The 13,782-nt window shown below is 39.9% G+C and overlaps 1 protein-coding gene across 3 annotated transcripts in view; it reads left to right on the top strand.

Moving 5' to 3' along the window:
- Positions 1-13,782, top strand: part of LOC149138115 (HAD-superfamily hydrolase, subfamily IG, 5'-nucleotidase) — a 619,402-nt gene that overhangs the window by 438,232 nt on the left and 167,388 nt on the right. For all 3 annotated transcript variants that reach the window (XM_089449021.1, XM_089449020.1, XM_089449019.1), the window contains one exon: positions 4,550-4,639. In XM_089449021.1, coding sequence (XP_089305147.1) covers positions 4,550-4,639 — 90 coding nt within the window. The remainder of the gene's footprint in view (positions 1-4,549; positions 4,640-13,782) is intronic.

Genomic DNA, 13,782 nt, shown 5'->3' with positions numbered 1-13,782 from the left:
AGGGCCCTGAACAAGAAGACACTGAAGAACAGGTACCCCATACCCAGGATCGACGAGTTGATGGATGAGTTGAGAGGAGCACGGTTCTTCTCAAAGATTGATTTGAGATCTGGGTACCATAAGATTCGCGTGAGGGAGTAGGACATTCCCAATACTGCCTTCAGGTGTCACTATGGGCACTTTGAGTTTTTAGTGATGCTCTTTGGGCTAACCAACGCCCCAGCTACATTCCAGTATTGCATGAATCACATCTTCCGCAGTCACTTGAGGAAGTTTGTGTTGGTATTCTTTGATGATATGTTGGTATTCTTTAATGATATACTCATTTACAACAGGACTTAGGAGGAGCATCTCCAGCACATTGAGATAGTGTTGTGCATCTTGGAGTTGCAGCAGTTCTATGCCAAGCTCTCCAAGTGTGAGTTTGGATTGACGAAGATGTTACACTTGGGACACATCATAGGGGTGGACAGAGTGAAATTCCACGAGGAGAAGATTAGGGCCATCCGAGATTGGCCAGAGCCGAGGAATGTGATGGAACTTCGGGGATTCATTGGTATTTGTACTTACTACTGGAAGTTCGTCAAGAGTTTCTCATAGCTTGCTGCACCCCTGACATATTTGACGAGGAAGGGGGCATTCAGTTGGTTGAATATAGTGCAGCGAACCTTTGACAGGCTCAAGGAGGTGATGAGCAGCTGCCCAGTGCTTGTATTGCCAGATTTTTCGCAGCCATTTGTTTTGGAGTGTGATGCGTCGGGAGAGGGGATTGGTGTAGTATTGATGCAGGGAGGTCACCCTATGGCATTTGAGAGCTGGAAGCTCCTTCTGCACGAGAGGTTGTATTCTATATACGACAAGGAGATGCTAGCCATCATGCATGCATTGGCCAAGTTCCAGCAGTATTTAGTGGGTAACAGGTTCAAGGTGAGGACTGATCACAACAGCCTCAGGTTCTTTTTGGAGCAGAAGCAGCTACAGGAGAGGCAGCAGAAGTGGATCAGTAAGATCCAAGCATATGACTTTGACATTGAGTATGTCAAGGGTAAGAACAACATGGTAGCGGATGCCCTTTCACGTAGACCAGCCACGTTGTCTCTTATGAGCTTGGACGTAGACTGGAGGGCTCGACTCTTAGTAGAGTAATCCAAAGACAAATTTGCATGTGAGGTTCTGGATGGGCAGGTAGCAGATGACAGGTACAGGGTGGTCGATGAGATCATCTACTACAGGGACCAGATCTTCTTGACTGTGAGATCTCAGCTCAAGAAGAAGATACTTAAGGCATTACATGATTCACCATTGGCAGGCCATCAGGGGTTTACCAAAACCTACAGGGCCATTAGAGAGAGGTTCTCATGGAAGGGCCTCAAGGAGGACGTACTCCAGCATGTCTGGGAGTGCGACATTCGCCAAAGGAACAAGGGGGAGATGATCCATCCCGCAGGATTATTGCAGCCTCTCCCCATTCTGGAGGGGAAATGTGATTATATTTCGATGGACTTCATCATAGGGTTGCCCATGGTACAGGGCAAGGATTGCATCTTTGTCGTCGTTGATCAACTGACGAAGTACTCACACTTTTTCGCCATATCTGCACACTACACAGCAGCACAGGTGGCCGAGTTGTTCTTCAGAGAGATCTTCAGGTTACATGGTCTTCCCAAGACCATCACCAGTGATAGGGACAGCCGTTTCATGGGCGGATTTTGGCAGGAGCTTTTCCGGTTGGTGGGGACGGAGTTGACACCGAGTACTAGTTATCACCCACAGACGGATGGGCAGACAGAGATAGTTAACAAGTGGCTGGAGGGCTACTTGCGTAACTATGTCCGTGGGCAGCAGCGAGCATGGCTAAAGTGGTTGCATCTGGGGGAGTACTGCTACAACACTACACATCACATGTCCATTGGTATGTCACCATTCTATGCTTTGTATGGATATCATCCCTTATCTTTTGTTGACGTGATGTTTGGTGCTAGTAAGGCTTTGAGAGCCAAGATTTGGATCCAAGAGAGTCAGGATATTCTTCGAGCTCTCAAGGATAATATGGCTACAACACAGAACCAGCGGAAGCTGTATGCCGACAGGGGTCGGGTGGAGAGACAGTTTGAGGTAGGGACTTGGTCTACCTACGGTTACAGCCATATCGACAGTCGTCACTGAAGCAGAAAAGGGTTGAGAAGCTCAAGCCCCGCTTTTACGGACCATACAGGGTGGTACGCAGGATTGGACAGGTTGCGTATGAGTTAGAGCTGCCCCAAGGCAGCAAGATTCATAACGTCTTTCATGTATCATGCCTAAAGAAAGCATTGGGACAACATGTGATAGTGACAGATGAGCTACCGCCCACGGATGATGAGGGGCATTTGGTGTTGCAACCAGAGGCTATTATTGATACCAGGGAGAGGCAGCTACGGAGCAGGACGGTCCGGGAATTCTTGGTGAGGTGGAAGAATTTACTGGATGAGGATGCCACTTGGGAGAGTGAGAAAATTTTGCAGCATCCATCACTTCAGTTGCTTGAGGACAAGCAAAATTTTGCCGGGGGAGACTGTAATATTCCTAATTAGGTATGGCTATTTGGAATTTTCGATTTTGCTCAATTTTGCCTTTTATAGTTATTTATAAATAAAAAGGTGAGGAAAAGGGGGACATAACTCACCTTTAGAATAAAGTCACTCCCTAGTAGCACAACGTTGTGACTTAAAGGGGAGCCAAGGGGGCCAAAGGACCACGCAGAGATGGGGCCCACACAGACACTTGGAGGGGTTGCGCAGATGGAAAGGAACACGTGGCAAGAAAGGAATTGCATTGGAGGAGGTGGGCCTTGGGATCGAGAGAGGCCAATGCTATAAAGGAGAGGGGAGCCTCCTCATTTCGGCATTCAATTATGTGCATTTGAGCTAGTCACTTTGACTTAGAGCACGCTCGCTGTTTAGCTGGTCTGCAACACTGTTTAGTGCATCGAGTGTCTCCGTTCGGAGATCTCACCCTTAGCCCCGGGGGACTTCGAGTCCCTGATCGGGCAAGGTAGTTTCCAGCAGTCTTTTGCAGGAGGATTGATCTTTGGAGTGAGGAAGAACTGAGCATTTTCGATAACTGCGCAGTGTTGAGAGAGGGATGTAGTTCATTTGGTGGGAGTTCCAGATTGAGGGTTTGGTGGAGGATTTGAGCTGGGAGATTGAGCAAGGGATCAGCTCTTGCATATTGGAGGATTTTGGCAGAGTTTCGGGTTGAGTTTTGGTGGATTCTATTCAGTGGCAGCACAGAGCCTTGAGGGACAACGTAGATCCCCAAGGGGGTGATTTTCGGGGGTCGGCTATTTCAGAAAAGCTTTCTGGGTTTTTCTGGGTTTCTTGAGTAGAGTCTGATTCCAGAGTTTCAGCGTTTTCTGAGGAGGGGAACAGCCCCAAATCCTCATTTGATTTCCAGCAGTAGCAATAGCACGACAGTTCTCCAGCAGCTTGGACGCAGTTCAAAGAGAGGCCATTCCTTTGCTATTCTGAGTGTATTTCTTCACTTGCCTTGTGCAAGTCGAGGTGCCATCTTTCTGATCACCTCCTGTACTCATTCCATTGCTCAATATAATAAAATGGCTTAGCATTTCTCTCTGCATTTCTTGAGTATCTGCTTGTATTCCATGTTTATATTATTATATGTTGCATCGCTGTTATTTTCTTTTCCCGGTTACTATATCATTTGCACATATTGGGTTGGAGTTGCTTGGGTTTGAGGGATATCCCTGAAACAAAATATTACAACCCTCGCCGATATTTTGCCGATACCTATATTATCAACACTGATTTATAGTGCAAAGTAGGGAATCACTACTCAAATGTCATAATTATTCAAAAGGAGAGACTTTTCAGTGGAATGATTCTTTAGTTAACCTTGTCATTACAATGCTTAGGCGGCTTAATTTAAGGTTATTTAAATCTTATTTCAATTTACTTAAAGCTCTGTTATAAGGGTGCCTTCTATTTAAGATGTAATTAAGTTCAGTTGAAACTTGGGTTATTTAATGTTTTTTATGCCTATTTAATCCAAATTTCTTTCTGGAAATGTGGGCTTATAGTAATTTACAATTCTCCTTTACCCACGCTACGATGCTATGAGGGAGATTTCTATGCTTCCATAATCACCCATGTTTAGCACAAGCCTGATCACCGTGTTGCTTGCTGCTAGACTACGAACACATGGGAAATTCTCTCTAATTAAGCATATTTATGGCCATTTAATTGTTATTAAGGTCTTTGCAGCAGATATTAGCCTTTACTAAGGATTTATTGTTGTAGTATAAGACCTAGGTTGTGTTTTGCACATGACAAGAACTTATGTTTTCTTTTGGTTTTCTAATTTTGAATTATATTGTTGATTCCATAGGGTATTCTGTATGTCCCCAATTTTATCATTATATTATACAAATCTATAGGAATGGCATTATATATCTGTTTCTTTTGATGCCTTTGTCAGGCTAATGCCCCTACGAAAGATCTTTCTTTTTTTCAGGTCAGCTAACAGTCACAATTGGTCTTTGATCTAACAGGTGATATATTTTGGTGACCACTTATTTAGTGATTTAAGAGGACCTATAAAGGCTGGATGGCGAACTGCTGCTATAATCAAGGAACTTGAAGTATGGTTTCTGCAACTACTCAACTTCTTTTATCAATATGTTTTAGACCTAGGTACATTGTTTAGGGTATTGTACCTCTTACAAATCTTGTAGCCTTGATATGTGATTCTGGCTGTTGGGAAATAGAATTTATAAATAACCGATAAAGTGAAATTCATTCCATTTTTGTTGAATATGAGGAGGTTGGATTTTTTAGGGGGGAACACAAGAAACACTTTCAAAGAAGTGCATATGAAATTCTCTAACTTTGACTTGGTCCATTTCCACCATGCCTGATCCAAGGGTTGCGGCATAACTTAATATAGGTGACTTGCTGAGTTTATTTGTACATTCACTTGGATTAGAGAATTATGTAGATTAATGATTTCAAATTGTATTGTTACTATGGTATGTGCCTACGTAGTGATCCCAGGTTTTAGACATGGGAGTTTAATTGTGTCAACCTGTGTGTCAGAAATGCATCACACATTACATTGAAAATCAGCTTGCATATATATGAATAGTAACATGTCTAGGTGCCACAGAGAGGCCAAACAAGGCCCCCCTTTCCTACAGAAGCAAGGAGATCCATCTGCACTAGGTCCATTCTAGTGGAAATCTGAATAACCAAATCTTATTTTGTTTCTTTTGGAATCAGGGTTGCCATGCAAGTTGTCAACAATATAGATACAACAAACATATTGAATTCTTGTTGATAAGTGAAGAGTGAAGAGTCATTTGTTGTTTCAACACAGTAGGTAGTTTTGTTTGTTTTGTAAGAATCTAATGCTTTTCTCCCTTTTACTCCCCAACTTGCACTTAATGATAAAAGCACTAATCCACAAGGTGCAACCTGAAGTGGAACTACTAGGATGGTTATCACTATCACCTAAGCAACCTGTTCTCTCACTTTTGGTTGGCTTTTCTTGAACTCAAGGGTAGTATTCCTAGGTATTAGGATTACTAAATCTATAACAATAAAGCTCGAAGGTGATGTGAAGACTCGAAGGTGTGAAGAGAATCTCTCTCAAAGCAATGTTTTTGTAGTTTTAAAGAAGTAAAATAACAGTGGGGGGATCAAGAGATTAGTGCCAATCTAACAAAGGGAAAATGGAGTCAAGAGGCTGATCCAATAGGGAAAGCTTGATAGAAGGTTAAGCCTACAAGGGCTACAATATGCATACCTCAAGAAGAACTCAACATTATGAAAAATATTAGTAAAGGAATACTAGGAGAGATTAAAAGTGCTACATCAATACATTGCCAATGAGGTGTGCGTTACAATGGAATATCAACCTAGCAACCACTCATGTAGATGTAAGGTGCAAGAGAATAATCCGTAGACAAGAGAACAAAAGGTTCTTTGCGAAAAACCTTTTGTTACCTCTTGGAATCTTCCTAGAGGAAAAGTCCAAACTTCAACAAGGGGAAAACCTAAGGAAACTATCAAGCAAACTACCCATTGTCACCTTAGCAGCCTTGTCCTTAACTTCTAGGTCTCGGAAGATGATTTTCTACCTAAGGGGGTATTCCATAGAGTAAATCCTAAGCCTATTGTTTTAGTACAAATGAGTGAAGGTGGACATGATTTGATTATGTAAATGGGATTAATCAAAAAGTTTATTGATTAGAATGCCTCAATTAGTAGAGTATTTTCTGAGTGTTTATTATGTATGAGCAATCATGTCTGATCAAAGATTTAACCTTTAATCATTATTCCCAAGTTCATTCATATGCAAGTGTTTGTGAAATAAAATATGTCATGGGCAAGAAATGAAAGAAAAGAGAAAATGCTTCCAATCAAAAGGTGTACCTAATTCTACGACTCAGAAATATGTCAACACTAGTCCAGTACGAGAGAGTAATCTTCCCGAAGGATGTTTTCGGTGCATTGTAATAATTCGACAGTTGAATGGATGGTTTTCGGATACTTAAGGGGACTTTCGATATACTCAAGTTACGTGGAAGTGATGTCCATGTTCAGGTTTCTGTCTAAGGCAATACTGTTTGAATGAGTACTAATAAGGGTTACCTGGACCTCCAACAAGGCGATATTGAAGCTCAATGAATAGCCTCTTGAAGTCTCAGTTATCTCTGCATGTATGTGTTGAAGAATCTAGGGCAAGCAAAGTTAAGATGATTCTTCGTTACATGATAACAATTTGTGAAGTATTTAAACAATTTATCTTAGCTTAATGTTTACTTCATTATTAGCATGTGTATGTTAAGTTTCATCAAACTGCTATCAAAAACAAAAGAGACAAGGACACAAATGTTTGGCTATCTGCAAGGGCCAAAACCTCTCCCTCTTGGAGAGGAAAACCCATGCGTAAAATCTTCTTATAGAGATTCCATTGACGAATACCAATACCATGACCCTTGACATAGCTAGCCTCTCCAAGACCAAGACATCTTATCCTCTTCCTAGCTAAGATCATCAAGACTGCTGCACTGTTGAAGTCATCTCTGTTGTATCACTAAGATCTTCATCATAGCCTCTATATTTCAGAGATCTCTTGTCTCCATTGAGATCTTCACTGTGATCTCCCTTGATCAATGTACCGAGGGCATTATTGTTGTTATACCATACTTGAATCATCACTGAACCTTAGCTAGAGATATCATCATGTTGGCTGTGAGCAACAAAAAGTATACGTTATAACAGAAGTTCTAAGACAGTGAGACTGAGGCCATGTGAGGATAGTTAGAATTCGAGGTTCTTTCCATCACATACATACATCCTTTGTCATGGAACAGGTTCACTGAGGATGTAGCTACATTCTTTCCCTGAGATGCTTACTTTCTAAATAAACCAAGACTGTGAGTGATGTTGCAACTCCTTGTTATGTCGAGGATGTGATATACATATATTAAGTATGCCAAGATCAAACATGATCTTCATGAAGCCGAGACTGCAATACATACACAGTCCTCTTCGTCCATCCGAGATCTATTCGTGTGAGATCACTGCATCATCAAATATATATTCTCCTTCAGGTATGCCGAGATATTTAGCCCAGAATGTATAAGAATGTTGCATTCTTTGAGATCAGGTCATGACTGCACCTAAAACCCTAGCCGACATGCAGTTAGACCTTCATGCAGATCTCTGCTCCATACCTGACCAAAGTATGATAACATTCCTTCATCCAAGACCTAAAACGTGAGCCTTTCATGTGGTGCAGATTTCCTCTATACCCATACGAAAAATCAGAGAGGAAATTGTGAGTTCTGTGTTGTGTTATTTGTGGGTACCTCAGCCACCTATTTATAGTGGTTTGCCCTCAAAACTTAGTTGACATGTTGAGTGAACCGACATGTCCTTGTGTTGAGCCAACGTGACAGATATATATATATATATATATATATATATATATATAATTCATTTATTGAAGCTGACATGATGACCTTCTCATCGTTTTGCTTGCAGTCTTCTTGTGATGTCTTTTGGAGGCTTGAGCTTGGTCTTGGAGAGCTGCTCTAGGTTTTAACACATTTTACATAGGCTCACAAAGAGATTTCAATACATGACATGACTCTTTGACAAATAAATAAATCCTAAAGACATCAAGAAGAAGTATTTCACCTAGTGACACGTCTTGCTCTTGAAACCCATGTAGTAAGATTACAAAACTAATTTATTTCTTTTTATTACATTAAATACAAAGATCATGTCATTATGAAGACTGAACCTAGTTACAGTTTCTTCAACACTCCCTCTTAAATAGGGAGGTATTCATAATGGTACTTGGTCATTCTCAATATGAAGAATTTCTCATAAGAAGAATTGGATTTGCAATCCATCTTGTTGTCGCGCAGATTGGCACGACAACGCTCGGACCGGGGGCTGTCACTCTGATCCCCGATCCCTCCGTTTAAGCCCGTCTCCCGCGGCTAAGGGGGGTAGTCCCTGTGAGATGATGAGGCCAACTGTCGACCAGTTGGTTGGGAAACACGAGATACGATATAGAAAGGGCTCGATGGGTTTAGAGATTTAATAGACCAGTGCCTTGTGGAGTTAATGTTTAAATGATTACTTTTTAAATGATAAAAAGATGGACCATGAACAACAATCATCTATCATTAGCTAAAACACAATGCTCTTAGAATGACAAAAAGACGATATCCAGCAGCTGAAAATTTGAAAAGATGAATGCTTTAAATCCCCACGAGAAATCATAAACCATCAACTAGATATTAATTTCGCATCTCAAACTTGAAAATCTAGCATCTCAGTATAAAACACATAACGCGAAAGCTCATGAGACTTGCAAAAATTTCCCACAAAATTTTTATTTTTTCAAAAAAATTTAAATCTTTTTTCCATTTTTATTGTTTTTTAAATATTATAAAAATGAAAATTAAAAAAAAAAAAAAAAAAAAAAAAAAAAATTAAAATCCTAAAAAAACTAAAATAATTTAAAACTAAACTATATAAAAAAACAAATTAGAATCTAATTAAAGAAATCTAACAAAAACATTTTTTGCTTTATATTTTTTTCTTTTTTTTTTTTTTATATTAATGTTCAACTATATTAAAAATAATTTAAAATCTAAATAAATTAAAACCCTAAGAGAAAAACTAAACCAAAGTTTAAAGACTAAAAACTATCTAATGAAATCAACATCTAACATAAAATCTATTCTAAATACAAACTACGTGAACGTTAAGCTTAAATCTAAATGAAAGCATAACCATTAAAATCGAAAAAATGAAAATCGTGATTGTGGCGACGGAAATGCGTGAACACTGAGCCGCCGAAATTAAAGCTAACCTAAACGTAACTAAACCAAGCCGCAAATGCATAAAATGACCCACTAAGACGCGTCCAAAAAATCGCAGAAGAAATCCACGCAAATATCATTCAAAAAAACACAGTTTGGGACGGTGCCTGCGACGAAGGGAAAAGACTGAGCATGAAAATCCGCATAAAGGAAACGATTTTACCTGGCCCGTAGCAGCAAGACAATTTTCTGAGCGTTTTGCAGGTAGAACGCAATCCCGCAGTGCCCACGCCTGCGATTTTGGCTCTTTGGTGTCTCTTTTCAATCTAAGCTTGCAGGTAACAAGGAGTGAGGGCTCTAGACAGCGCAGAAATAGTTTCGATGTTTTATTTGCAGGTGTATTTGCGGTGATAGGAAGATACTGTCAGTTTCAATGCTTATCAGTCGAATGGTAACCCCGTGCCTGGCTAACTCGCGGCCCCTTCAGTTGCTTCTGAGATTTGTGGAGCCAAGAGTTGATTTAAGGAGGCCGAAACCCCTGTACATGGATCTATCCGCAGAGTCTCCACACGAATATGAGCATAATTTTGCCCTTTCCCAGTTATTTTAGGAGGGATGTGCAGATTCGGGTTACAAGTATTTGAATCCTTCAAAATATTATTGAAATATTGGTTCTGACCATGATTTTAATCAAGTAGGGACAAGATATGGCTCAGAAGGAGACAGCGTATGAAAAAATCTCAGAACTCGTCCAAAGCCTGGCAGCTGAATGCTATGATCTGGGCAGTCTTGATCTCTTTCTGAAAAAATTTGCTCTTGATGAAAACCCTGTGGCTGCAAACACAAGAAAACAAAACCCTAGATAAAAAATTTAAAAAAAACCTGAAACAACTGATTAATGTACAGATTGAGCCCCTTCACAGCCAGATTTAACAATAAGTTGCAGTAATGTTTTCAATATATCAGAAATTTTTTGAACTTCACTGTGAACAGAAAGAAAATCTCTCAATGTAAAACAGAAAAGAAACTTTAAATGATTAACCCAGGGAACAATCAGCTGGGCTCTGCACAGAAAGTGCTTGCGGGAGTTGGCTGGTTCAGCCGAGAACTTCCCCGAACGCCCACAAAATTTCCTTCAAAAAATGTTTTCCTGCACATCTCAAGCAACCATCAGCAAAGAGGGAGAGAAAGCTGCTAGATCTCAGGAAATAATGGAGATACCTGCCATTATTTCAGAAACCCTAGCAGCCCTCAAACCCTAGCAGGTGAACAAGATACCTGTGCTCACACTACTCTAAAAACAAGCTATGATTAATGGCTGAAAACTGAAATATGCAGAAAATTAAAGATCTCACAGCAATTCCAGAGAGCAACACCAACACGATTTGAACCCCAAAGTCTTTTTATTAACCATAAAATCAGATTACAAGAGAGCTTTTTCAGTACAGACTCACAGATCAGATGATTTGAAATGACCCCCTAAGACCCTATATAAAGGAAATGATCCTAACGGCTAGTTCGAGTGATCCATGTAGAAATGATCTCGACCGTTGATGAGGATCAAGACATCTCTTGATCTCATCCGTCGATTTATTAACTTAAAATATTATTATTTTATTAGTTAGGGTTTTTGCTTCATTTTTTAATTTTTTTATTATTTTTTATTATTTTATTATTTTTATTCATTTTTTAATTTTTTAATTCATTTTAAAATGGATCACTGAACTAAGCCTTCGGAAACATCACCTAGGACCTAGGACTTAGGACTCATGAGGGGATTTAAAACATTTCTCGACCCTCAGGACACATTACATCATGACTTTTACAAAATTACATCTTAAGGGACAAACCCATTTAATACAGACCCTCACAAAACACCCAGTTCTGCGACACAACTATAATCTAGCAGATTTAACACACTAGGATTCTCCTAAAGTTCTAATGACGAAATCCATCCCGGCTTTGGGGTCAGGTTTGAAGGAAAACTCTGCCGATCGTAGATCGGTGAGACGAAAAACCTCCCGGGACGCAGATCATCATTAGAAAGTTAGGTCCACCTAGGCAACTTTACATACATGACTCTGATCTGCTTAGATTATTTACAACTTATACATGCAGACTGGGTTTACAACAAAATTGATCAAGCTGCTGATAAATGCAGGATGGCACGGACATGCTGATCAGGTGCTGCTTCTTTCTGTCAAGAAAAACGGGATGCACTGCATGGGTAGTTGACCAGTAGAGGTCAACATCTGGCTCTACTTGGGGACACGTTGCTGCTTGCAGGAATGTGAGAATCCAGAATCTGCATCCATACAACACAAAAATAAGTAGCGTCCATCCATAAATCAGCATATACATTAAGCACAGGAAAGAAAAAAGCTCTTCATTTATTAACTATCTAAAGCAGAAATGAAAATGCGGAAAAAACAAGGAGTAGGGTTAGAAATACGCTACAAAGGATGCCCTACGGCATCAGATGTGTTCAATATAGTGCATACTGAGCATTTGTCTGCTTTCAGGCAAATCTGTCGGCTGCTTGTCGGATGTGCCATGTCCAATTTTGCATATGGTAGGACTCTTTCCTATCCGAAAATCAAGCTGCTCACGGCCGTCTGATGCATCAAATCTTCGTCTAATCTTCTTCCTCTTGCGCTTCTTCTTTCTGGCAGGATGAATTACTGATGATCTGGAACTTTCTGTTTCGAAACTATCAGATGAAGTGTGTAAGATATGCATGCTAAGTCCTTTTGTGTCTTGCATCTGATTTTTATCGTTTTTAAGCTTATCTGGATCACCTTCAATTATCCACCTAATGACCTCCTCATAGTAAGATGGAACTTGTTGCGGCAAATGAGAAGGCTCCTGGTTTCTCTTATCATCTGACCATTGTTGAATCTTTTGAACTTGTATTCTAATGGCATCCATCTGACTAGAGCATTCATCCCTTATAGCGTTGATTTGCATGGTATGGTGTTCTTGCATGTGTTTTATTACTTTATCATTCTTTTCCTCTATGTCCATCAAGCAATGTTGCATGAAATTTATTTTTTCTTTATGATTCGCTTGCATGTCAGCCAACTGATTGTTATGATTGAATGTCATAGAGTCAATTTCCTTATCATGATCAGCTTTCATGGTCACCATATTTTCCTCTAAGACTGACATCTTGCTTTGCATGCTTCTAATTTCTGTTTCATATCTAATTTTCATGGCCTCAATTTCCTTAGCATGCTGATTTTGTGTGACCTCCAACTCCCTATTACGTTTTTCCAGGTGGGTGCCTAAGGTTTTAACATCATTGATAAGACTAGCTTGATTGCTTTCCATGTTTCTTACCAGCATCATTAGATCTTGTATAATTTGCTTTTGTTCTTCCCTTTCACTATTATTTGTCCCTGTTTTTTCACTATCATGAACTTGATCTACAATATTTCCGGTGGATGACACATTCTGATCCTGAAAACTTTCTTCAACAACTTGACCTTTAATATGATTACTTTCTTCTTTTTGCACAGTTTTAGAGGTAGAAGGCAAGCTGTTTGGACTATCATATCTATCTTTAAAAGCATCGAGAATGTCTTGTAAAGAAGTGAAAAAATCATTAGGAAAATTATTAAACCAATTCAAGGCATCACCCTCTAAAGAATGGACAAATAGACGCATCTTGAAGTCTTCATGATTATATTGAGGAAATCTACAATACAAGATCTTTACACAAGTAAATATGTTTAAATGATGTTTAACAGTGACCGGATCATCACCCGAGAACTTAAGTAATTTAGAAATGGCCTCTTTCGGAAGATCATGGAGATTATTAGTAAAATGACATGGCTTACATGAATAATCCATGATGAACAGTAAGGGATCAAATGGATGATAGAAAGAGATTTCTGCTCAAGAAAATTAAGAGGTGAGAGAAATGGAGTCGCCACTTGAACAATAAATTTGATTCTAGGATCCAAAAGTAACCACAAGTAGATATGAGGAAAGCTTTTTGTCTGGGAAAAATGAGAAAAATGGAGTCGCCACCCAAACAAGAAACAAAACCGAAGAGATGCTGCTGATATGTGATGAAAAGATGCCAAAATATTTGAATCTGCCAGCTCAAATGAGAGATGCGAAGATGAGAAGATGAATGTCGATGAAACCCCAGGAACAGAAAAACTCTGTCCCCGGCAACGGTGCCAAAAATGTTGTCGCGCAGATTGGCACGACAACGCTCGGACCGGGGGCTGTCACTCTGATCCCCGATCCCTCCGTTTAAGCCCGTCTCCCGCGGCTAAGGGGGGTAGTCCCTGTGAGATGATGAGGCCAACTGTCGACCAGTTGGTTGGGAAACACGAGATACGATATAGAAAGGGCTCGATGGGTTTAGAGATTTAATAGACCAGTGCCTTGTGGAGTTAATGTTTAAATGATTACTTTTTAAATGATAA

Source organism: Pinus tabuliformis, chromosome X, assembly GCF_031772625.1.
Source record: "Pinus tabuliformis cultivar Carrire ecotype Pingquan chromosome X, CPIR1, whole genome shotgun sequence".
NCBI lineage: Eukaryota > Viridiplantae > Streptophyta > Pinopsida > Pinales > Pinaceae > Pinus > Pinus tabuliformis.
The sequence above is the reverse complement of the archived record's forward strand: the minus strand, read 5'-3'. Positions and strand labels throughout refer to the sequence as shown.